The sequence below is a fragment of the Drosophila busckii genome, chromosome 3R, assembly GCF_011750605.1.
Source record: "Drosophila busckii strain San Diego stock center, stock number 13000-0081.31 chromosome 3R, ASM1175060v1, whole genome shotgun sequence".
In the NCBI taxonomy this organism is placed as follows: Eukaryota; Metazoa; Arthropoda; class Insecta; order Diptera; family Drosophilidae; genus Drosophila; species Drosophila busckii.
The window spans coordinates 13229226-13255207 of NC_046607.1; the positions used below are offsets into that span (position 1 = coordinate 13229226).

Below are 25982 nucleotides of genomic sequence, written 5' to 3' on the forward strand. Positions count from 1 at the left end.
CAGCTCGAGTGAGTTGTTCAGCGAGAAGACATTTACAAGCCAATTTAACAACTATGCACAAATAGTTTCACCTAAATCTAATTCGGTAGGCCATGGAATTGGAATTTTAGTTGCTGAAGATTTGCCAAACCGATGAGACAACAGCCGGCGAGCAATAGAATTGAAGAATTGAAGTGATTACGACACTTGGAAAACGAATAAATCTATTTTACATAAGGAGTAAGTATTTTCGAAGTGGTGAATGCCAAGAGTTCAGCGCAAGATATTTATAAATTATCTTTGCCCCAATTGTGTCCATCATTCAACAATTTGTCAAAAGTTTATGTGTGTGTCATATGTAAAGTTCCAGCTGTTCGCCCCGCCCCCCGCCTGCTCATAGTTGTTCGTGTTCTTGCATTCATGCGCACAAAGATTGTTTTTGTTATGAATGCAGTCAAAACAAAAGTTGAAGATTCAATCAATTGCCGACGCTTCCGGCTGAAAAGGCAGCCGCTTAGACTTGCCTGCGGCCAAAGCTTTCGCACCCTCTTACTCTCGCCCTGGGGGCGATTGACCTCAGTTTGCCCACACCCATGCAGAGAATGCATCAATAAAGCGCAAAAGCTTCTGCTTTAATTAAACGGTACATGTGCAAAGCTCAAGAAAGCTCACGCCATTGAATTAGTCAATCGGTGTCCGGCCGAAACGAAAGATCTCCGCAACCGCTAACAAAAACGAAACTAGAATATAGTATAGCATATTTTTAATAAATTTAAATTGCTACTTTAATTAACAAAAAGAAAACAAGCAAATTAATTACGATTAATACAAGCAGTAGCTGTAATATATTTATTGTTGAAAGTGACGAACGCGATATCGAATTTTGAGTGCTGAACTTTACAAAATTATTGTATGTACATGAATAATTTGAAAGAATTTAAGAACTGCTCTACATGTGAACAATATATACTTAAGCATATGAACATGTGTATATAATATTGGAATTGACGTCAGCTACACACGAGAATACACTGCAAGAAATAGTTTAAACAAATAAACAAACAGTACTAAATCGAAAGTAAATAAACACAAAGTTGTTTCTATTACGAAACTCGAGCGTCTAGTGGAGTGAGAAACAGGAAAATAACAATTTCTTATGTTACTTAATTACAACGCATGCCAAGAACTTTGTTCTAGTTAAATTCAAGGTTTTTAATGCTAACGGTGCGTATACATTATATATGTAAATGATGTGTGATCTTTCAGTGAATCAGCAGCCGCCACAGACAGCCAGCCATAAGTTTTCAGTAATTTCGACACTTTTCATTATTGCTGTCATACAAGAAAATCAAGTAATTTTTATAATTTTCATCTGTCGAAGGCGAAATGTTGCTCCGGCTCGTTGCTGATGATGAAGATGTTGTGGGCGATGTGATGTCACCATAGCGTGTTTCAGTCCAAAAACAATTTATTAGTGTAGCAGACACATTTGTAGCTTGCTCATTTTAATTTAATTAAATGTGCAACATGAGCTATATAAATTTACATAAGCCGTAATCTACTTTTAAACTCGCAAGTCAGCAGCTTGCCCTATAGAGATTAGCAAAATTGATAAAAAATTGCAAATAAAATCTGACGCACAAGACAACGCATAGTTTACTTTCTATATATATACGACTCGACTTGTATTGTTATTATAAAGCGGATGCAAACAGAATGTGGCAAGAATTTGTGTGTGGCCCCCCCACAATGTTCAATTTCATTAAACAAAGTCGCTTTGGGTGTAATTTCTGCTAATATGTATATCAATGTAAGGCGCGCCGCTTGACGTCATTTAGTGCTAGTAACAGCAACTAAACTGGCGTATGCAATTGCATGATGATGATATGTGCCACATTTTGTTGAACGCGTCGCTCGCACTTTTTGTAGAAATCAATAAAAAAAACTATGCGAGCGAGTACTTGTTGATAGAAAAGCCAAACAAACTCAAGCGCTTAAGTACTAGAGATGGGCGCGTGACTGAGACATAAAAATAGAAAATTTATAAAAATGAATGAATGAAGCGAACTGCTTAATTTAGTTTTTATAGTTTCGGGGCAATAAATTTTAAGCTGCTAATGTGACACGATTTATAAAAAGCACGCATAGCACGCCTAGAAGTTAATGACTGGGCCAAGAAGCCAACTAACTGTTTGACAAACTACTTAACTTAACTTAACTTAAAGTTAATATGCATATTTTTGTGTTGTTTTCATTTTGCAGCTAAGCCTTGAACGCAAGTCAGCGGTTAACACTAACGAGAGACTTATAGTTAGGCCGGATCTTAATGCTTTTTATGCAGCATATATAGCATATATATTTATTGATTTCAAAACGACGGCTACATTTTTTTGTAACTAAAAAATGGCTGATAATCATATAAAAACGACCTCTAGCAAGATTTTCAATGAGAGAAGCGCACACATACTAACAACTCATAATGGAGTAGTGCGTAAAATGGACTCCAAGCCCAAACAGAGCTTCCAGCATGCTACAGAAGATTGGCAGACGCTAGTGCTGGCCAAGAATAAATTGAAACGTAAAAAGAAACTGAGCGCATCGCTCACATCCGTTGGCGATGCTGTAAACCAAGAGAAGCGCACACGCATCGAGGGCATACAGCTAAACCTGAAGTCCAAATACAAGGACAATAATGTGGCCAACACGCCCACAAACACACGCCCACAACCCACTAAAGTTGAGCGCACTGTTATAATTGGCGGCGTCAATGTGCAAACGGCGGCGCCGCCGCAGCGCTTCAAGCGCAAGCTGCAAGAGAATCTCGATACCATACAAAAGCTAAATGCGCTGGCCGAGCAGCTGCGTCTGGAGGTGAACGAGGTAGGCAGCCAAGTAACACGTACTTAAGGCTAAAATAAAATATTTATTTGTTTACAGCTTAAGTCAAGTTTGCTAACAGAACGTGGCGCAGTGCGCAGCCTAAGGTAATTAGTTAAGCAATTGCTAAGCAACTTTAATTAATGTGCACTAATTTTAGAGCGCAAAATGAAGCAGACAGTCGCAAGTGGCGCGTTGAAGTTAAGAAGCTGCAACAGGCGCTGGAAACAAATAAAAAATTAAATGCAAATAGCTTGAAGCGCAGCAACGAGCTGACGCTGGAGTCGAGCAGCAGCCATGTGGCCACAGATGGCCTCAACAACTATGAAATCCAAAGACTGACAAATGAAATTACGCTGCTAAAGGAAGCCAACAAAGCCAAGGAGGAGAAAAGTCAGGTATGATTTCATATAACGCGTTAATTAAAGTTTGCATGCGCTTGTTTTTTTTTTTGTGTTACGCCTCAGTTTATGTGCTAGCAACTCGCATAAGAACAGACCAAGCGCCAGTGCTGTGCCCATTGCCCAGAGACAGAACACGGCGTGAAAGTGCTCCAGTTTAAGCACGACCGGATCGTCATTGTTGCTGCGATGACGATTGCTGTACGGCTTGGTGCCGGCGCCAATGAACGCGGCATTCATTATGCGATCCCAATAGCGCTCAAAGCCAAATTCGACAGAGCCGCGTATCAGCGTGTTGAAGAAGCCCAAGTAGGGTGAGCCATAGGGCACTGTGTAGACCGCATGAAAGGGCACCAGGCAGGCGTCCATCAGATGGAACAGTGGGCGACCCACTTGCATATGCTGGCGCGCGTTCACCTGAAACGAGGCAATGTGAAATTTATCCACGTAGGCAAAACGCTGATCGTTGCGATTAAAATAATCCAACTTAACAGCGTCCGGCACACGCTGCAGCAGCTGCTTGATCTTAACGCCATGTGGATGATCCACGTTCAGAAAATGCGCTATATGCTGATAGTGTATGGGACGCACTAGAATCTTGCGCTGCGCACTCGCAAGCGCATCCAAATCATCAATATCGGGCAGTGGCTTGCGATAGACCAGCATGCTGGTCAAATTGCAGCGAAAGGCGCTGCAGATGAGCATGCCAAAGAACAGCCAGAAGATGAGGAAGCAACGCAGCGAGCACTTGCGCGGAACATGCATCAGTGGCAGCGACAAGGAGCCGGCGAACAGCTGCAGTGAAATGCAGTCCGCACGCTCGGCATAGCAAAGCCTGCAAAAGATGTTGGCCAGCAGCAGCGACAGCAGCATGGACAACCAAACCCAGCCGCCAAAGGAGCGAAACACATTCCAGAACAGCGAATCCGCTTGAGCTTTCGGCACCATCACACACAAGTCATCGCGATTGTTTACTATGGTGTACTCGGTGCGCTTCTCGAAGATCTCGGGCGCCAGAAAACGAATGTTCATGGCTATGTCGCTGTACTCCTGCGCAATCTCAAAGCCACACTTGTCCCAGCTGTCGTTCTGATGCGCATAGTCCACGGGATGGGTGATAATGCGTGTGGCATTCAGTCGCTCTGCTATATAAACAGCCAGCGAGCCATCCGTGCCCTGTATGCTGCCATGTGGTCCATAGACTGCCCTCACGCTATCCATGAACAGACAAATGCGCAGCGGCTTGCGATGCATATTGGGCAACTTTTTGGGAAACAGCTGCAGCAGCGTGGGCAGCTCGCCCTCCCGCAGCGGCACGGGCAGCACAAAGTCATTCGTAAACGGATTATAGCGATAGATATGCATGCGTCCATCGCGCCAATAGACAATCACTATGTTCAGCAGCCAAATGGACCAGAACTGTCTAAAGCTGGCGCGCATCCAGTCCGGCGTTAACTCGCGTGCATCTCGCACCAGCAGCAGCACATGCGACAAATGCTTGCCAGCCGACTTCTTATTGATGAGCGACAGTCTGAGCGGCTGCGCTACATCCTTGATAATCATCACCATGTACATCAGCACGCCATCGTCCTTTACAGCCTCCAGTGGACGCGCTTGGTTTCTGCAAAGTTAAGAGGATGCATGAATTTTAAATGGGAAGCACTCAGAGCAAGGACTTGCTCCCACTGCTGCAGATAGTTGAGCTCATAGGCTGCAATGTTTGTTCTTATGCCAATAGCCTAGATGCAACCATTATTGAGTTACTTGCCCCTTACTTCAGCCTATCAATAAATGCAATGTAAAGTAATGTTTTTCAATGAAAATGATTTCAAAGCTTGCTTTGATTTGTAAATTCGACATAGTTTTCATTGAAATGTTTTTATACACTTTGATATTTTTGTAAAAAATAGAAAAGGGTTTTATGAAGTTGTGCAAATGTATGTAACAGGCAGAAGAAGACGTAGCAGACCCCACAAAGTATATGTGATGTATGATCAGCAAGAAAAATTGACTCGATATAGCCATGTCCGTCTGTCCGTCTGTATGTATGAGCAACTGTTTCTCAGCAACTATAAGAGCTAGAGCAAGCATATTTTGTATGTAGCTGCTGCTATACCCAACCCCAAACGCTTTTATTTTATATTTTTTAATTTGCTCTCCCCTTCCCCGCAAATCAACAAAAGCGGCTTACAAACACAATATTAAGTAATTAAAAAATTTAAAAAAATCTAAAATAAATCATAAATACGCTTTGTAAAGTTTTTGAGCGATGTCTAAAATTTCAGAACGCTCGGATAAATAACATAGGAATTAATAACATTTTAATTTTCAATATAGACAGCGCCATACAAAAGTCGCTGCTAACGCTACAACAGCAACGAGCTGTGACGCATTCGCTGTTTTGTGTGCATGTGTGTGTGTGCGTGGATGCGCTTGTGTTTGCTGCGATATATCTGCGATATAAAAGTTGGTTAAACATAAATACTTCATACATTTATGGAAAATGCGTGATGCAGTAAATTTTATTAAATAAACATTGCAGCCTCTGAGCTTAGCACCCAAATTTCTTGGCTATAACCTACCTCAGCGATACGTAGGATATTTCACACTTGGTCACCTCACGCAGCAGCTCGCCGGAGTGATCGTGCTTGGTGCGATTCTCAAAGTAGACATACAACAATTTGATGCGCGTTGCACAAAGCATTTTGCTTACGCCCACCATTAGATCCGAGTCCCAGCTGCGCTCCCAGGGCACGTATATGTTGTTGGTTGCAACAACAGTTAGTGGCAAGCAGCAACTTGCAACAAGCAGCAGACGCAACACACTGGTCATGGCTATAAGGAACTGACTGTGGCACAAATGCAAAGCAGCTTTGTTTTTATAGCTGCAACACTAATGCTAATTACATTAATGCCTGAGCTGATGGACAGATGGACAGACAAGGCTGCAATATTATTATTTTTGGCTGCATTTGTTATTGCTTTTTGTTGTTTTAATGTTTGTGTTATGTGTTACGTTTGATTAATGGCTCAAAGTGCAGCTCTCTAACCGCATGGATAACGCCCCAATTGTGTTTACTTGCTGATAGTTTTGATTGATTGGGGATGTGCCCCCCACTCCCACTCGTTATCTTGCAGATCATTGGGCAGGCTGACAGACGTAAAGCAGCCGATATGCGCCAATTGAAAACTGCATATGAAAACCGATTGACTCAGATACAAAAATCAGCCAAAATTGAAATAACACGTTTGGTAAGTTACGCACCAAAGTTTAGAGCTGAGGAAGCAGAAGCGGACGGGCAACTTTTTTGGTTCACACACATACGAAGCATTTATACTTTTAGCTTATTTTTTGTTTTTTTTTTTTGGCATAAACAATACTTTGAGCTTTACTTTCGTTATTTTTGCAGCTAGAGGAACTTAAAACCAAAGAACGTAATATAGGACAACTGAAAAAGGATTTGCTGACATTGCAGCATGGCAAGAGGCAAACTACTGAAGCCAAAACGAAACCCAAAACGAACGAATTGAGCCAAAAGCTCAAGAAGCCAACAACGAATACAACAACAAAAGCAATAGCACCAGTTATAACAATAGCAACTAAAGCTGAAATCGAAACAAATACCCCACACCCGGCTCAAGTTACAAATGAGGTGAGTGCAGTCACAAAATTAAGTTTAAGCTTAATCTTAATCTTGATTTAAGTCAAAAAGATTTTCTAATCAGCAGCACGTACTAAGCAGCTGATTAGCTAATCGTAGCTCTTAAGCTTTATCTTAAGCACAGCTGACCTTTGAAGTTTAGTCCAGGCACTTGAACTTGCCATAGAGCAATTTCCGAATGTTAAACACCTGGCTTAGGTTAAATGTTAGCCGCTCATAAAGATTTATCTCTAACTAGAGCGAGAGCGCGATAGTTTCGCAAACTATTTTATCTGCACTACGCTTTGGCTGCTGCTGCGGTTATGCACTATTGGCATGATCTATGATATAATTTTGCGTTAGTTATGAGAACGGCAAAGACAACAATCGACGGCTGCTTGCAATATACAAAACAAAAACCTGCCAGGCCAAGCTGCGCTGCTGCGCTGCTGCTGCAACGTGAGACAGTCGCGCATAAACATAAACGGCAATAAAGAAACAAGCAAGAAAGCAACAAAAAAAAATTGGTTGCAGCCACTGCAGTGCAAGTGTTGCAACTCGATCGATGGCAACGAGAGTGAGAGAGCGCCCAAAACACCAAAAGCCGGTTTGGCAAACACGCATGCATATAGCACACGCACTTGTGCTCACCAATACCAACACACAGCACACACGCTCAAAACTCACTTTCTCTCAGCGAGCGCACACGAGAGTGAAGAGCGGAATGGAATGGAATGAATGGCAGGCAGGCACAAAAGACTTCAACGCTGACTTCGCTGTCGACGTCGACGGCAGAGTTTCGGTTTTAGTTCAGTTCAGTTTTAGTCCGCAGGCAATACAGGTGCGCATGGCCCGTTTTCATTGCGTCTACGTCGCTTGTTGTTGGTGTCGTTGTCGTTAACCGCGCAGTCGCAGTCGCAGCCAAGTGTCAAGTGTACTGAGTGTAAAAGGGGAGCGCAGCTAAAAATAATGAAACAAATGCAAAGTAAATGAAGTCAAAATCACAGTTCAAATGAATTTCGAGTGTCTCTATCTCTAGTATTTGCTATTGTACAATAATTAGGTGAAATTTGTTGGCCTTTCAAAGTGCGCGAAAGAAAAAAAAGGCAGTAAATCAAAAAAGTAACTACAATATGTGTGTGCGTGTGTGTATGAGTGTGTGCGCGTACAAGTGCATTGTGTGTGGTTTGTAAGCCAAAATTTCAAGCACAAAAGCAATAACAAAAGCATATCAACAATCGCCCGCATTATAGTCGCTATAGCTTCGAATTAGGCAAACAACAAAAATCATACACAATATTGTTTAAGTGTGTGTGTGTGTGTGTGTATTTACAGTTTGTCTTTCACTTTTGCTATTGTTCAGCTAAACTGTAAAGTTTAACGCACTAAGGGTTCGCCAGTTAAAAAGGGGTTGGGGGGCAATTATGCTATTTGCTCATAATTTCATTTCACCAAATTAGCAAGGCATGCAAAACATTTAAAATTAATTGCCAACGTTCCAGTGTTTGAATTCAATTTTACAGTTCATTAAACGTGCGCGAGACTCAACTTGGCTATTGTCTCACTCTCGCTGTCTCTCTCTCTATCTCTCGTTGGCTTAGTTTGTTGATCAACAAAATCAGCTTATCGCTTAGCGATTAAGTCAAGCGCCGTGTCTATTGAAGCAGAACAGTTATTTAATGAAATATTCTTGCTTTGGCATAGTTCTGCGCTCGTTGCTATAAATGTTTGCATGCGCCAACATGTTCAGGTTTTCATTTGTGGTTAACTCATTTGCATAGCTGCAAGTAAAGTGGCAACAACAAAAAAAAAAAACAACTAACAGCATCAATAAATAAATACATGTGTACACAACATATGTTTGAGCATGAGAAAAGTGTGTGTGTAGTGTCTACAGCATCAATTGGGGTCAGTGAAAAGCTTTTTAAATGTTAACGCTATTTTAAATACTACTATTTGTTGTTGTTGTTACTTACACACACATAGAGCTGCAAAAATTGTTTGTAGCTACAGCTTCGCCAAATGACAGTAAAAGCGTAGAGCCCCCCAAAAAAATAAACGAAGCTGCGCCTCAGTTGATGATGTTGCTAAAAATAAAAAAAAAAAACGAAGACGTACTAAAGTTTCCAATATGCAAACTAACCGCAGCAACATATTAGAAAATAAACGGGGTGTGTGAAATTTGAACCATATGCAAATTGCTTGGGAATCTCGCTTACTATTTTTTACAACTCATCTCAGTAGACAAGTTAACGCTATTATTTGTTGTTATTGCCTGTTTTGGCGAGTCTATAAATTTAAATTTTAATGTGTAGTGAAATTACAACGGTGAAAACTGAGACCAAACTTGTAAATCGCGTCAAATTTAACGCTCGTTTTTATGCATAATGAAAATAGATTTCTTTTACTGGAGCAACAATGGACTACTACTACGAACGTAGAGAAATAAAGGTAATTCTTATGTGCGAAACTGTTAATTGTATGTTCTATTCAAAGCAAATTCAAAAACCTGCATTATGCATGAAATCAATGTAGTTAACTTCTTTCACTGACATATATACAGAAATAAATGTTACGAGCTCTCGTTTGATTTAATGTCATGATTTTCTCCATAATGAGCAAGCAATTATGTTTTATTAAATTCTAATTAATTGTATAACCAAACACCAACTGCTGTGTGTGAATTGTGCAACAATATTCATTTGATTAATAACTTTTTGGCGCTATCATGACAAGAGAGAGAGAGAGTAATTAATGTTGATGCTACTGCAGTTTACGAGAAAGCTGCGGATTAGCCGCACGCACATTATGTTTGATATATAGTCGCTTGAGCTAATCAGCGGCATGTCAACAATATAGTTATTTATTCATTAGTTCAATTAGCTTAAGACAATATACCAATATCTATATGTGTATATATATAATTCATTAGCGCATATAAAACTTTCGCTTTCGCAAGATCAAATCAAAGCAATGTGCGCAGATCTCTTTGGTTTGGTCGGTCGGCTGATACAGGTTTACAATGCCAAATGCAAATATATATACATAAAAAAATAAGCCAACATATTTATACAATCTGCGTGTGTTGTGTGTTTGTCTTATTTGGATATAAAGCATCGCTGGCTGCTGCTGTGGCTGCCACGTAATCGTGCAACGGGCGGGCGTTCGAACCCGGAACGTTGCCGTTAACCGCCGCTGCTGCCCAAAAAGCAAAAACTGCATCCGATCGAGTGAAACCTGTCTCCAAGTCTCGCTGTTGGTTTGTTGGTTTGTTTGTTTGTTTGTTGCTGTTGTTGTGTAGCAGAAAGGAAAATCATTTCACACAAACAATCGCTGCGGCTTGTGGCTTCGTGCAAACAAACTAACAAACGAGACACAACAAACAAGCAACACACACACACACACACATAGACAGACATGCACTTGTGTTGCTGCGGCACATCAAGTTGCAACTTGTCGACAGATTTACACACAATCGCTTGAGCCCCATGCCAAGATATCCACTCAAAGAGTTCGCTGGCGACTGCTGCTGCTGCCGCTATCTGTCTACTTAAAGAAGTAAACAAACTAAGCTAACTAACTAGCTTCAAGTATAATACAAGTTAAAATAAATCAAGCAAGCAGCCAGCACTAAGCTGCAAGTTATAGAAAATAGACAACGTAACGCTGCGAATGAAGCTATAAGAATTAATCATAATAAAAAAAAACTGTTGATAGTTATCGATATTTTAAGACTCTCTGTCATCTCTAGCGCTTAAGTTCCTGGAAATGCGAAGAACGCTACAGATATAAATAAATTACTTTATTATTTATTTAATTTACTTTATTTTTGGATTAAAGTCTTGTTTATTTATTTTGATTGTAGCCTAGAATTAGATTCTATGGTACAATTGGTATAGCCAGAGCAACAAGCCGGTAGGCGAATAAGTCTTGTTATTTTCATTAAATACTACAAAAATTTAAAGTTTAATATAATAATATTAATAAAATGAATTATTTAATTTAATAAAATTACTTGCGCTTATATTAAATTTATACCAGCTGAGCATTAAGCTTATTTTATGTAACTATGCAACAAATTTATTTTTAATGCCAAGCATATTTAAGCAGCTTTAATTTAATTTCATATTTTACAGTTATTTCTTTGTTGCTGTAGCCTTTTCTTTTATTAGCAGCAATATGCAAATTAATTATTTATTTTTATAGCTAATGCTTGGCTTATTTTTGCTGTGCAGTCTTAAAGTGTGCTAAGCTCTCTTGCAACAGCTGCTGGTTGCACTTGCCGCAATCTGCGTGATGCCATCAGCAGCATCAGCAGCACTATCAACTTATTTGAATGAGCCATCAAATGCGAACATATCAAGTTTAGTCCGACTGCCTTTTGGCTTAATTTGCACAGCACGTTGGCTCGTTAGAGCAAAAGACCGTTACGCAAAAAGCTGAAAAACAAAAGCTATGATGTTCTCTTGGAATTGATTCAAGAAATTACCATAACGGTTAGGCCGTCGCCGATCAGCTTGAGTCGTCGAACGTGGCGTATGGATTGCGATTGCGATTGCGCCCAACGACGACGACGACGACGACGCAACGTGCTGGCATTCAAGCGAGACGCCAACGCCAAAGAGAGCTCTGGGTCTGGAGCTGGAGCTGGGGGGAGCCACCCAAGCTCTTTAGGTATGCAGAGGGCTCTTGTGAAACGAAACGTAATAAAAAATTTCAGTGATATGCGCGCCGATTGGTCATTGCACTCTTTCGCTCTCTATCTCTCTCGCTCGCTCTGCCCAGTTGGGTGTAGCTTGTTTCACAATTGATTGATTAATGGATACACATACATATATAATATATATTTGCATTATGTATGCGCCGTATGCGTAAAACACTTTGAAATAAAATTTATAAATTCTTTGGCACTTTAGATTTTGAGCATCTTAGCTGACTCACAGCGCTTGATTCAATGATTCATTTAGTTTTATCTATGGCCTATGCCTTTGTTAGGCTATAGATACTTATGTTCGTGCTGCAGACATACTTGGTGGTTACTTATGCATAAATGGGCGTGCTTGATTGGAAAGTGAATTTCATAGTATTTTTTTATTTGATTGTTATGGCTACATCGCTGGATTGACTGATGTCGTCGCAGCAGGAGGCCAAGAGAGTGAGTGAGGCAGACTCGTGACCGTGAAAATTCGTGACATGGCAGCGCTGCAGATAAAACAGTGAATGTAACCAAAAAAAAGTTTACAATGTATCTTTAGTTTTTGTGTCTAGCAAGTTGCGTGTAGCTAACGAATTATAAACGTCACGACAAGTTAACTGTAAAGAGAGCGAGAGCGCGATAGAGTGAAGAGCCACATATGTTGGCTAGTGGCAGCAACTCATAAATTTAAAAATATAAATGTACTTTGGCTGTACTATAATTAAGTTAGACTAAAGAGCACTTAATTTATTTATAGACAAGCCACATGTCGTTAGTTTTAAGTGTAGTGCGCTCAACAGTGAAGACACGCTAATGAGCAACAGACGTTAAGCTGCTTTAAAATTAAGTAATTTAAGTTTTATTATAACTATTTTGTTAGCGCAAGCTAAATTAGACTATAACTTAAGCTTTAATAACTATTTTATGATATTTTTTTATAGTTTTGCATTAAGACTTGCTTTAAATTTTGATATTTATTTTAAATTGTTTAGCATTAATTATATAGTTTGCCATTTGGAGCGTAAGCTAAATTCGTTATTAAAAGTTTCACTTTGATTTTGCTAAAATTTATTTAATTGATAGCTAATTAACGTTTATCAAATGTATCAACGTTTATTTGTGACTTTTGCAGCTAATTATAATTTAATTCTTATGCTCATGTCACATTAGCGTTTGTTCACTGTACTTAGTACAGCACAGCAAATTGTGGTTGAAGTTCAAAACTTGCCACAGGGTTTTTCTGCTTTTTTGGCTTCCTTTCAAGTAGCTGGTCAAACAAGCTATAATTAATCCTTTGAAGCATTGAGCAATATATCTTTTGTATAACTAAAACGAGCAACAATAAGCTCACACACACACGCACACACACACACACACACATGCTGCTATACAGTTTCTTGTTAGGCTGTAGCTATCATTGTGTCAATGAACTTGTTGCTGCTGCGGCTGCTGCTGCTGCTGCTGGGCGGCAACTTGTCCATAACAATGAATTGGCAATTTAGTTATGGCCAAGAAATCAACAGCTAACTGTACAACCGCGCACTTGTTGCACGTCTAGAACCAAAATCTATTGTCTGGAACTGAATCTATGTCAGGCTATAACTAATTTTTGTTTATTTTGCTTTGCAGATAACCCAACTCAAGAATATTGAGCTAATCAACAATAAGAAGTATGTGCATAAATCACAAACAACAACAGCAACAAAAGCAAAGCAAACAGAAGAAGAAGCAGCCATGACTGGAGACACAACAGCAACATGGATGGGCACGCTGCTGAATACGACGACAGCAGCAGCAGCAGCCAAGTCCAGCAATCGCGAATACAGAACAAAGGTTAGTTAAGCTAACTAAACAAGGCAAAGCTTGTTGACTAACTATTTTGCTTGCAGGATGCGAATTCGGATACGGACTCCGCGTTGTCATCGGCACCACCGTCAATTAGTCCACAGCCACCGTCTAGTGGCGCCGACAGCGGCGTCATGTGGCAAGCAGTAAGCAAATAGCGTTAACAGTTATTTTATATTAACTAATGTTTACTTTGTGCACAGCTGCAGGATTTGGATAAACTGCAAAAGGAAGTGGAAATCTATCATAAGGAAAATCAGCGGCTGCAAACAGAAGTGCAGCTGTTGAAACAGGAACTGCAGACTGCTGAAAAGGCCGCCATGTGTAGCAGCAGCAACAACAACACACATATCAATGAGCTGCAGCAGCGCATCAAGGAGCTGGAGGAGCAGCAGCTGCAGCTCAGCACTGAGTCCGACGAGCTGCGCGAACAGAATGAACTGCTCGAGTTTCGCATACTCGAGCTCGAAGACGATAAGGTGAGCCCCATGCAATGGCCAAAGCCAGTTTGGCAAAAAAACACTCAAAGCCATAAAGAGCAGACAGAAAAAATACACCGCGCGAAAAAGTGTAGTAGAAAATGTTTGATAACTAGAATATTTAATAGTTGCCAAAGCGTTAAAGTAGCAGCTTATTAATTTATATTTTTAGTATTTTATTGAATAGTTTATAATAAGCCAGCATAAATAATTTAAAGCAAAGCCTTAGCGTAAATTAATTTAAAGTACTGACTGCTAAATTTAAAGCATAAAGAAATACACAAAGTAGTTGCATTTATTTTTGATTGATTTTGCTAATTTGTTTAAATCTAAAATGTATAACAAACGTAAGCTTTCACCTAGCGCTTATATAAACTTTATGTTGATTGTGCATAAATAATTGGAATTGCTTAATAAACCTCAGAGCAATTTGATTTGATTATTACAAATTTGTAATTTGATTTGATTTAGTATTACAAATAATCTTTAGTGCGTTATTAAAATCAAAATCAATTTAAGTTTTTTGTTATACTAGAGCACCATATATAGATTTATTTATTTTTATAGCTTTAGCTCTGAGCTTGGGCGTAAAAAACACTCGAAGACTCAACGACTCGACTCGAATGAGCAACTCACAATAAGCAGCTGCACGCTTTTTATGAATGAATTGAGCGTAAGCGTGTGTTAACTTGTTTTTTGTATGTGTGTGTGTGTGTGTATGGCTTAAACAGCTGCCCCTCAACGCTTGCGCTTAACAATGGTTTAGTTTGCTTTGGCCGCTTAGACAGTGCGGAAATTATTTACTTTAACGGCAACTGTAATTTGTTGATTGCTGATTAAGAAAAAAAATATATAAACTGGAATTGTTTCACTGGAGCAGTCGCAGTCGCAGTCGCAGTTTAATTGCAATTATACGCTTGATTAATGTGATTATGTGATTTAGCATTTTATAAATTTAGTGCGCTTATGTATTAAGTGAAGTGTTTAAAGTCTTTGCTGTTTGATTAATACGCCCACAGCTGCTAAACTAAAAAGGCAATTGGTCTAGCTTGGCCATAACCAAATTTTGTTATTTATGTGCGCATTGCTTATAAGGGCTGCTGGTCCAGCAACAGCAACAAAGCGCAGTTATAAATATTAAGAAAATATTACTCATACGCCAGCTTAGCGCAGCTTTGTCTCTGCGCCTTTTGTTTACTGTCGACACACCCATAATTTTGTGTATTGCGCATGCTGCTTAAAAATTGTTACAAATAGTTGCTAAGTTTTTTAAGCACAAATAATTAAACAATTGAAATGCATGCAGCTGAAGTTAATAACAAAATATGAAGTTAGCATAGAATCAATTGATGTACTAACTATTTTCACATATATAATGCAGTCATGAGCTATAGCACTAACTTTATTAGTACAAACTGTTTTAGTTTGTTTATTAGAACAATTAATAGCTAAAAGCTGCTGCACAAATTAAACAAACAACTGAAATAAATGAAGCTAAAGTCAATAGGAAACAGATTCATAGCTGGATGCTTCAATTATTTTCCATTCACTTTATTTATTTTTTTATTTACTTACCGAATTAATAACTACAAGATGCTGCAAAAATAATTAAACAACTGAAATAAATAAGAAACAGATTCTTAGATAAATTCTTCAATTATTTTCCATTCACTTTATTTATTTACTAACAGAATTAAAAGCTAAAAGCTTCTGATTACAAATAATTAAATAAGTGTAGCTAAAGTTAATAACAAACAGAACTCATAGATTTATATATATATACTTATATAGAATTACTTTTATTTATTTATATATTTACTGACAGAATTAAGAACTAAAATATGCTGAACAAATAATTAAGCAACAGCCATAAATTAAGCTCAATAACAAACAGATCTTATAGATTCCACAGCTAGATTCTTCAATTATATAGAATTAACTTTATTTATTTATTTACTAACAGAATTAATAACTAAAAGATGCTGCACAAATTAAACAAACAACTGCAATAAATGAAGCTAAAGCAGAACTCAAAGATTCATAGATAGATTCAATTTAATAGCTTCAATTGTATAGCATTTTTTATATTTGTTTATATATTTAAAAGATTCTTATACTCATTTGTACAGCGTATTTGTTAGTTGCGCTTGTTGCTTAAATTTTTTGTTGTGGTTTGTTTGATTTGTAGAGCCGAACGCGCTGCTTAAAAGTCGTTCAGCTTGAAAATCTAATTCATACGCTTAATTGCAACAAACAAATGTAATTATATGCCCATATATACAGGTGTGTGTGTGTTGTGTGTGTGTGTGTGTAAAGTGAAAATAAGCAAGAAGCATTGTTAGGCAGCAGAGCATTAAGCAAATGCTAATTAAACAACTGTTAAATTATTTATAATTAGCATTGCTGCATTTATAAGTTAGTTATGGCATTAGAACATTTAATTAATTATGCACTCTTATGCTTGTTTAGATGGATGGCAGCTGTGAGGATCAGTGCCAGCGCCTGCAAAGCTTTTTACGCAAATCGTCGCCACTGGAGCTGGAGGATAAGGAGAAGCGCTGCTTGCAGCAATTGCTGCAGTGCGTGCAGCAGTTGGACTTGGATGCCATGGCCGCCGAGCAGGACAGCAGCAGCAGCAGCAGCTGGCAGGCGTCAACGGTGCGTATGCTTTATGTGCCATAACGAAAACAAAACTTAAATAGACACACTCTGTTTATATTTCAATTTAAACTGCAGCCGCTAAACAAAAACATAAAAAACAAACATATTTCAACTAAAGATTAAATTCAAGTGTTTGCACTTTTTTTTATATAATTGCAGCCCAAGTCAGAGCCACGCACCAGACACAGTCGCATCGTAGCCACAGTGCAGCCGTACAACAACAGTGCCACGCCCAGTGCGCCCACAACGCCCAGCAAAGCGAACGCAGCAGCAGCAGCAGCAGCAGCAGCAGCAGCTTGGCAAAGCAGCAGCCTCAGCGAAAGCGGCGTCTTTGTCGAGTGCGACTCAGCAGCACAGCTAAGCGAAGCGATCGCGATCGCTCATCCGCATTTGCAGTACTATCAGCAGCGCCTGGAGCAGCTGGAGAGCAAGTTGCTGGTGTATGAAAGCAGCGGCGAGACGCAAGCGAAGCATTTGGCGCAGCGCCTGCAACGCGAATTGCAGCTGAGCAAACAGGTTAAGGAGCTAGCGGAGCGCGTGGAGCTGCTGCTGGAACAGAACGCGCTGCTGGACGAGGCCAAGTGCGAGTTCGAGGAGGCGGAGAACGATACGCGGCTGCATTTGCAGTGCAACGAGCAGGAGCTGGAAATTCTGCGTCAGCGCAACGTTGAGTTGGAGTTCAGCAAGGAGGCGCTGGGTGCCAAGTACCGCGACTGCCGCGCCGAGTGTTTGATACTGCGCGAGGATCTCTGCGCCGCTGAGACGCAGCTGGAGCATTTGCAAGTGGAGCGCAAACGTGCCAAGCAGCAGCTCGAGAGTCTGCGTCGTTCGCTGCCGCTGCTGCTCATCTGTCGTCTGTTTGCTCTGGCCAGTCACATGGGCAATCAAGAGTCTGCGCCCGAGCGCACAGCAGCGGGCTACAATCCGCCCAACTGCGTTTGTGCACCCAACAGCAACAACAACAACAATAATGTGGGGGCGTTGGAGGATCCTGGCGCAGCGCGTGAGATTAACTATTTGAAAGATGAGGTAAAGAATCTGCGCTGCTCACTCAAAGAATTAAATACGCGCCACTATGAAGCTATGGAAACCGCCGATTCGCATTGGCTGGAGCTGGAGCAGCAGTACAAGGAGCGCGAGGAAGCGTATCGCATCAAGGAGGTTTGCCTCAAGCAAAAGATTAACAAGCTGCAGGATTGTTTGCGTGAGGATTCGCGTGCTGCTGCTGAAAAGATACAACAGCTCGAGGAGGCGGAGCAGGGCTTGAAGACCTGCCTGGTGCGCATCACCAAGGAGCATCGCGATCTTATGGAGCAGCATCGTGCGCTGGAGAATCAGCTGGATTGCCGCACCGAACAGGATCAGCTGCAGCAGCAGCAGCAGCTGCCGCTTACCCAAGAGCTGGAGAATGAGAAGCGACGCAGCAAGGCGCTGATGGATGACCTCAAGTATGCCAAGAAGCTGCAGCAGAACACCGAGGAGCAGCTCAAGACCGAAACCGACAACATGCGCCAGCAAATCTTCAGTTTGCGCAAGGAGTTTCTGCACACAGATGTGACCAATGGCGAGCTGAAGGAGGAAGTGCGCACGCTGGAGTGCAAAATTGGGGAAATGGAGGCGCAGCTTAAGTTGGCAGTGGAGCGCGCCTGCTGCCTGGAGGATGAGCTGCGCACCAAGGACGAGCAGTGCCAGCGCATGGAGCGCAAGTTGGGCGTGTGCCCCGAGGGCTTCAGTCTGGCCGACGAGCTGTACGATAATCCCGCCAAGCGCGCACGCCGCGAAGAGTGCGCCGATCTAGAGGCAGCGAGCCAAGGACTCGGCTGTGCGCTGCGCGATGCGGAGGTAAGTTGGCCAATCCCCTAGAGCAAGCAAGTTAATCACTCTAAATGCTTTGCAGCGCCGCGAGCGTGAGCTGCCCACGCACAAGGACTTCCAGACCATCGCCTGCAGTGTTAAGCAGCTGGCGGATCACATACTGAGCGCTCAGCAAACATCCGAGGTGAGTGAGTGTGAATGCCCCAATCCAGATCCGCAGCAAATAGGTGAAACAGGCTGTGGCCAGAGCACAACTTGCAGTGCGGCGCCAGCGACTGCGGAGCACACAGAGCGCACTTCGGGCGGCGGTTTGCCAAGCGAGCAGCAGCAGCAGCTGGAGGAGCTGCACTTGGCAGAGGATGCAGCCAGCTGCAGCAGTGAGCGGCAAGCGGCAGGCGGCGAGATGACAGCGCCGCTAAGCGAACGCAGCGTGGAGCAGCAGCAGCTGTTGCTGTGTCGTCGCCGTCGCCAGTGCAGACGCTTCAATGCGCGTCGACTGCATCGCTGTCGCGTGCGTCGCAGCGGCGCTGGCAGTCGCCCGTCGCAGCTGCAGCGCAGCGATTCGCTCTGCAGCTTTCATTCGGCCGCTTCGGTGCATACGCTGCACACGGATCTCTCTGGAGCGACGCTGCATTCGCAGCGCGCGCAGATTGTGGAGCCGCAGTGGGAGCGCGCGGCGACGCATGGACTGGCGCAAACGGAGCCCACAAACTGCCTCAGTCTGGGGCTGCAGGTGTGCCCCGAGACTTGTGATGCGGCGCTGCAGGCGCAGTGCGAGACGCAGGAGTGCGGCGTGCAGGCGGACAATGTGGGCGTGGAGCAGCGTTTGATGCTAATGCCGGCGCGCACGCGCGCATTTCTGGAGCTGCTGCAGGCGAGCATCAGCGATCTGAGCCAGTTCGATATGGATGAGTTTAGAGCGCGCGTGCTGCAGCTTTGGGAGGGCAGCGAGGAGTTTCGCGAGCACATTGAGCTGCTGCAGGAGCTGTGCGTGGAAACGAATCAGCCGCCTGGGCACGGGCAGCAGCTGGAGAGCTACGACGCGTTCGTTGCTGTGCTGGGCTGTGTGCGTGCGCTGAAGTTTGCGCTCAAGCCGAGCAAGTCGCCGGTGCTGGAGCAGCTGGAGGAGCGCATCAATGAGCGGCTCATCAGCTATCACAATCAAAAGGTCGAGTCGGAATTCTACTGCACCATCTACTATCCCGTGGAGCGACGCAATGCGCTGCAGCTGAGCGATACCGCCTGACCACTGGTCAGTTGGCCTTGATTTAGTTTGTAAATTTCGTAAGCTTTGCTTGAGTTGTCGGCTCCAGTTAGTCACTTGCCATTCGGAGCTACAAATATTCCAAAAATTCAGTCCACAACTACAACAAATTATTCCAAATTTTGTGAAACGTTAAGAACTTAATAATAAAAAATGCAGCAGCCGAACTGCCCAACAGCTGAGGATGTATTCTACGATTGTCTAGGCGACGAGTCCGAGCAGCGTCAGGCGGCTGGCGGCGGCGATGCCAGCGGCAGCTGCCAACACTACAGACGTCAGTGCAACTACAGCGACCCGGCGCACATACGCGCCACACTGCAGCGTGCCGCAAATGCAACGCAGCGTCTGCTGCGCGACTTTGGCGGCCCGTGCGCAGCGCTGCACACCGAGCAGCATTTCTATCCAGCCACGCTGGAGATCAATGCGCGTCTGCATACGAACAAGGAGCTGTGCGCCGCTCCGGCGCGTCAGTGTCGCCTGCGCGGCGATCCGGTGACGCTTAAGCTGCCCATGAGCTTCGACATGCAGACGGGACAGCTCAAGGTGAACATATTTCAGTCGCAGCAGCATCGACTGCGCGTCTGCAGCGGCCCCGACAGAGGCTGTGCATCGTCCAGCTTGGTGCGTCGCACTCTTTGCAAACCGAGTCCGAATCGACGCGTGCGCTGGCCCGACGCACAGAGCGGCGGCGGCGGCAACTAAGTGTGCATTATAAATTTGTAATAAATTCTTGCAGTGTAGCAGGCGTTGCTTTCGTTTATTTGTCAGTTGCTTGTGCTCGGCCTTTGAGCTCAGTTAGTTTTAATTAGTTCAGCATACGACACAAGAGCCAATAAAATTTCATGTAAATTTTTGTTTATAGTAGTCAAAACATTTAGGCGCCACTTAGGGGTTCACTCGAGCCATGGACAAGGACAGTGAGAAATGTAACCAATCGTGCATGACAGACAAATCCGCATGTTGCCGGCGACCCAATGCGTGTCGCTATTTGCTCAGTCAGCGGCAGCAGCAGCAACAGCAACCACAACAGCAGCAGCAATCGAATTGCCCAACAGCTCAAATTATTTATCGTGGCAACAACTTTTGCGCCACACAAAGCGATGAGGAGCTTTTCTATGACTGCGCTAGTGTTGACCATGACTTGCCGCGCGAGGGCAACAGCTGCGCCAAGAGCAACTTAAGCTGCAGCGACTGCAGTCGCCTGGACGATCCCGCCGAGATACGCGCAGCACTTGAGCGCGCCGCCTGCGCCACACAGAAGCTGCTCAAGAACTTTGATCGCAATCGCAAGCAGTCATGCAATGCAACGCTGGAGATTACAGCGCGACTCATAACCATTGATGATCAGCCCACCAGTCAGCGGTGTGGCCACAACAAGCCGGTGACTGTGCAAATGCCGCTGCAGTTTGATCCCAACAGCGGGCAGCTGCAGGTGTCGCCCATGGCGCAGCCGCCGCCGCTGCAGAGCAAAGGTAGGACCATAGCTACAGCTTATAGTCATCCGCAGTCCACAGCGCCAGGAGATTATTGGAAGCGACAGCCGCGTTGCTGCGCCAAGCGCGACAGTTGCCTGCGCTTTTGCCCCAATCGCTATGAAAGTCTCTTTCGCGATGTTGTGTCCATCGACTCCATAAGGCAGATGGAGCAGCAGGAGCGAGCGCCAGAACTGCCAGCGCCTGCGCCCATGCCCATGCCCATGCCCGTGCCCATCTTTGTGCCAGAGCCAGAGGCAGAGCCCGAACCGGACAACGATTCGGAGCCTTCAGTGAGAATTGAACAGCATGCGGTGCAGCTTGCGGATGAAATCAGCACCTCGCTGGATGAGCCCGAGGAAGTGGCTACAGTTGAGACATTAGCACCTGCCGATGAGCCCATTGCCACGCCCCCTGCCGTGCCGGATGGCAAACATTATTATCTGGCGCTGCCGCAGCATCGCGAGTTCGTCAATTGCGCGCCCTGTCGCTTCGAGCCCAGTCCCATTATGGACGAGGAGGGCAATGTCTTCTGTCCGGGCAACTGCGGCTGCTGTCAGTGCGCGTGGAAGCAGCGCAGCTTTACGCCCAATCGCGGGCGGGACATTGTCAAGATCTGTCGCTGCGTGGAGCGTGGCACGATCTTCAACAGCGTCGCTGAGCGTCCCAACTGCAGTCAGACCTCGTTGTTTGACTTTTGTCCGTGTCGCGAGCGAGCGGAGGCCAAATTTTTGGAGCTGTATCACTGCGAGATGTGGTCGTCGCCCAATGTGACGCGTGGTCGCGAGATTATGCTGCACGAGATCAAAGAAGTGCAGCACTTGGATTAACCAACTGTTCCCTTGTCCCCTTGGGCTGCATCCCTATAACAAAATTGAAACTTTAGCAAATAAAATTTTCATATTTCAAAACATTTTGTCTGCTCGTTTCTTTGCAGCTCCAGCTTTGATGTATCTGCATGACGAGCGTCCGCCATATCAGCAAGACAACAGCAAGAACGACAATTCCCACAGCCAGGACATGCAAACCGACAAATCCTACGTACGCGACAAACTCAAGCCCATGTCCCCAGCCCACAGCAGCGAACTGAACGAGAACAGCGAAGAGCGCAGCAAAGATCTAAATGCCAAATCATCCCAAACGGATAACTACCACATCATCAAGCCACAGGAGGACGACATTCCCTCCGTGCACTCCCAAACCGACGCCTCCTATATCTACGATCGCTACATGCGCGAGCGTCCCGACAACTTGCACCAGCAGCAGCAGCGGCAGCGGCAGTTGCATCAAAGCAGCCAAACGCATGTCAAGCGCAATCTGAGTCCATTGCGTGGCATTCACTATCCCACGCACTATAACAACGCAGGCGTCTGCCCGCCGCTCAAGCCTTGCCAATGCGCTCCAAATGCCAGCGCTATGCTTATGTGCGCCTGCGGCTCCAAATCCAATCCCATGCTGCCCAACGCGCAACTGCAGCATGATCTATGCAAAGCCAAGTCTGCGCCCAGCGAGCTGTGGCGCAGTTTGCCTTCCCATGCTGCGCCATCAACCGCTGACTGCGGCTGCGACGCTGCTGCAGCTGCACAGCGTGACTTTGGCTGTGGCCAATCAGGTGGCGGCTCCCAGCGCACATTGACGCCATGTGCTGCTCAAGCGCCGCTGCCTGCTGTATCCGCCGGCGTGCAGACTTGCGCCTCAGCTGCGCAGCAATGTCCATCAGCAGCGCCGCTATGTCCAGCAGCGCCGCCATGTCCAGCACCACCGCAGCCTTGCACCTCCGCTGCGGCGGCGGCACAGCAATGTCCATCGAAGGCGCCAACATTTGCCTCAGCCGCAGCAGCGTCTACGCCTGCGCCCTCGACAGCAACTGAAATCATTTTCAAGCCACAGCTGGAAGTGCACGATGAGGAGCTGGGCCTGGTCTACGCTGATGCTTCGCTGGCGGATCAAACTTCTGCTACAGTTTTCTGTCCGCAGATCTGCGGCAATGTGCCGGAAGCGCCGCAGCCGCAGCCAGCACGCGTCACCTACTGTCCCAACGATCCCAGAGTTAGAGCCAAAGCCAAAACCTGCGCTCCCGGCTGCAGCTCCGCCAAGCAGCCGAGCAACACGCAGTTCAAAAGCGCCGCCTCCAGCTGCACGCGCCAAGTGGCCAGTCCCATCATTTGCAGCTGCGCCGAGCCCAGTCATATAACCACCTCGGCCTATGAGGAGCCCATGATGGACTGCGCCAGCTCGCAGCAGCAGCAGCAGACGCCCTATTCACACGCCTCATTCGGCTGTCCGGAGCGCACTTCGTCGCGCTCGCGCTCGGTCATGGACAAGGTCACCTGCCTGTGCAGCTCGGTGCAGCGCGCCACATTGGGGCGCCTCGGCCAGCATGACAATGCGCCGCCGTTTCTGCCGCGCCAGGACGCTGCCAGCTGCTGCGCCCAGCAACAGCTCCATGAGATTTGTTTGCTCTCCTCCGCCAGCTACTCGCAGGTGCTGCAAACCAACAAGAGCTACAAAATCAGCGCCAAGCGCAGCAGCAAGTCCAGCGGCAAGGACATGTATCGCGACTGCGACTCCAGCTCCAACACATCCATAAATGAGCCCAAGTCGCTGGTCAAATACGCCAGCAAACTTTGCTCTAAAAAGCAAAGCCACAAGTCCAAGAGTGCGCCAAGCTGCGACTGCAGCGGCGAGCCGCATGATTCGTCCATGCGCAGCGCACGCAGCTGCTCGGCGGATCTGAACTCCAAGAGTTTGTCGCTGAAAAGTGCCCTGAGCAAAACCCCCGAGTACATGGACACGGAAGCGAGCTGCTCATGCGATAAGCAAAGCGCTGTCATGAGATCGCTGCCAAGTTCGCCCAGCTGCAAGTCGCCCGCAACTTACGTCAGTTTCCCCAGCTGCTCGGAGAGCGCGCCCATGAAATCGCTGCCAAGCTCGCCCAGCTGCAAGTCGCCCGCAACGCATGGCAGCTGCGAGCCGCCGGCGGAGCAACATCCCTGCGTGCAGGCGGATTGCAAATGCTACACGCTCAACTCCAGCGCCATTTGCGAGGAGGAGAGCGTGGGCGTTGTGATGCAGTGTGGCAAGGAGGCGTCCAGCTGCGCCGACACCACTGGCGAGTCCACCTTCGAGCAGAGCTGCCGTCTGTGCGAGACAAATGTGCAGAGTCTCTGCACCAGATCCATGCCCATTACCGAGCCCAGCTGTGGCTGCGATCTGGAAGCTGCGCCCGCCAATCGCAAGCAGCGCATTCTAGCGCTAGTGGAGCAGCTGAGCCTAATGAAGGAATGTCATCCACAGCGTCCGGAGATGATACGTCAGCTGTTTGGCGAACTGACGCTCATGCTGCGCGATGAGGCCGAAAGCGCCAAGTTGCCACAGGATGAGCCGCCGCGCGTGCCGCCCACATTCGAGGAGTGCATCGAGGCCAAAGAGGCGCCTTGCTGGTGCGAACAGACGACGCAGCGCAGCAAAACGGAGCTGCAACGCTTGGAGTGCTTCAATGAAATGGAAAAGTACTTGGAGCACTGTCTGCTCAAGTCGGGCACGCGACCCACATCGGCCACCGAAATTGGTGGCTTTGAATTTGATCCAGAATTCGATCCGTATCGCGCTGGCCAAGAGGACTCGCAAACGTTCAAGGACTGCCATGAGCCGGAGGAGCACTTTGCTGGCACTTGTGAGGAAGAGGAGGCAACCAAAGCAGACACAACCACAGGCACAACGGGAGCAGCAGGGCTGGAGGAAAGCGCTGGCGGCAAAAGCGAACGCACCGATTTTACAGGCAAAAGCGAATCTACAGCCAAAAGCGAAAGAACTGAGCGCACTGGCAAAAGCGAGCGAACCGATTTTACATTCAAGAGCGAAAGATTCGAGTATACGGGTGAGAGCGTCACAATTCCGGCGTGCATTGCGGCAGAGGAAACGCTGCCAGCAGCTGAGAGTGAAACAGAGGAGCCGGCACAGATAGCAGCACGCACAGGCTCCAAGCGCGGCTCACAGCTGCAGTCTGCCGATGGCTCCAAGCGCGGCTCACAAGTTGTGCCGCAAGCTGCTGAGCCAACTGATGCTTACCAATTAGTAGAGGAGGAGCTAGTGGTCATTGAAGAGGAAACCATTGTAGTTATAGCTGGACAAGACGGCGATGAAGCTTTAGCCGAAACAGAGCCACAGTCAGCGCCCCACGCTGGTCAACTCTGCGCCATGGACGCTGGCGGCGCCTTGGGTCAGCTAACCGAACGCGAGTGCCTGCTCATGGAATACATGCTGCGCCGCATGTGCCAATACTGCGAGGAGGAGCAGCAAATGCAGGAGGACGACGGCGGCGGCGAGGGCTACGACGATGAGTGCGACTGTGAAGCGAACTACTCGCAAAGGCAGCAGCAGCAGCCAGGCGGCTGTCTCTGTTGCCACTGCCGCGCCATGATCTGTGAGAATCAATGCAAGTCGGTGACCAAGACTATGGATGCAGTAAGCGATCCTGTAGGCGAAATGGTAAGCTTCATAGCAAGCAACAATTTATTATGATTAACTTTTGTCTTTTGTTAGAAATATTTTATTGACTCGATTATATTTGATTTGCAATCAATGGACCAAGTGCTGAACAAAAAGAAAATTAAACCCAAGGTAAGTCGCCGCTAGGCTTAATAATTAAATTCAAATTAACATTAATTGCTTTGCAGGGCTCGCGCTCCAAGCAGCCAGCGGGCAATGCGCCTGGCGACAGCTTTCCAGTTACCATTGCCGAAGTTTCCAGCTTGGGTTGTGCAGCGCTCTTCATAAGATGGGAGGTGCACGACTGCACCGCCATAGCGGGCTATGAGGTAAGTCCCAACAGCTAACAATGGAACATGCT

At 45.5% G+C, this 25982-nt stretch overlaps 3 protein-coding genes across 9 annotated transcripts in view; 2 read left to right on the forward strand and 1 right to left on the reverse strand.

Moving 5' to 3' along the window:
• Positions 1 to 25982, forward strand: part of LOC108602887 (golgin subfamily A member 4) — a 26873-nt gene continuing 891 nt past the window's right edge. Inside the window, exons 1-13 of one of the 7 annotated variants that reach the window (XM_017991194.1) lie at positions 924 to 1203; positions 2242 to 2859; positions 2917 to 2963; positions 3017 to 3254; positions 6396 to 6509; positions 6668 to 6910; positions 13224 to 13427; positions 13484 to 13585; positions 13643 to 13918; positions 16388 to 16576; positions 16739 to 18421; positions 18477 to 18578; positions 22068 to 22163. In XM_017991194.1, the coding sequence (XP_017846683.1) occupies positions 2383 to 2859; positions 2917 to 2963; positions 3017 to 3254; positions 6396 to 6509; positions 6668 to 6910; positions 13224 to 13427; positions 13484 to 13585; positions 13643 to 13918; positions 16388 to 16576; positions 16739 to 18421; positions 18477 to 18578; positions 22068 to 22079 (3687 nt within the window). In that variant the 5' untranslated portion in view covers positions 924 to 1203; positions 2242 to 2382 and the 3' untranslated portion in view covers positions 22080 to 22163. Of the gene's footprint in view, positions 220 to 923; positions 1204 to 2241; positions 2860 to 2916; positions 2964 to 3016; positions 3255 to 6395; positions 6510 to 6667; positions 6911 to 9301; positions 9350 to 13223; positions 13428 to 13483; positions 13586 to 13642; positions 13919 to 16387; positions 16577 to 16738; positions 18422 to 18476; positions 19661 to 20459; positions 21131 to 22067; positions 25622 to 25675; positions 25754 to 25809; positions 25951 to 25982 lie in introns of those variants that run through there. The other 6 variants (XM_017991189.2, XM_017991188.2, XM_017991192.2 and 3 more) reach the window with 6 other exon arrangements.
• Positions 3262 to 6105, reverse strand: LOC108602889. Its single transcript, XM_017991198.1, has 2 exons — positions 5840 to 6105; positions 3262 to 4878 (listed from the first exon to the last, which is right to left on the reverse strand). Exons 1-2 carry the CDS (start codon positions 6088 to 6090, stop codon positions 3279 to 3281), a joined length of 1851 nt encoding a protein of 616 aa, XP_017846687.1. The 5' UTR covers positions 6091 to 6105; the 3' UTR covers positions 3262 to 3278.
• Positions 19791 to 20398, forward strand: LOC108602890. The gene has a single exon (XM_017991199.1). The coding sequence runs from the start codon at positions 19812 to 19814 to the stop codon at positions 20358 to 20360; it is 549 nt and encodes a 182-aa protein (XP_017846688.1). The 5' UTR covers positions 19791 to 19811; the 3' UTR covers positions 20361 to 20398.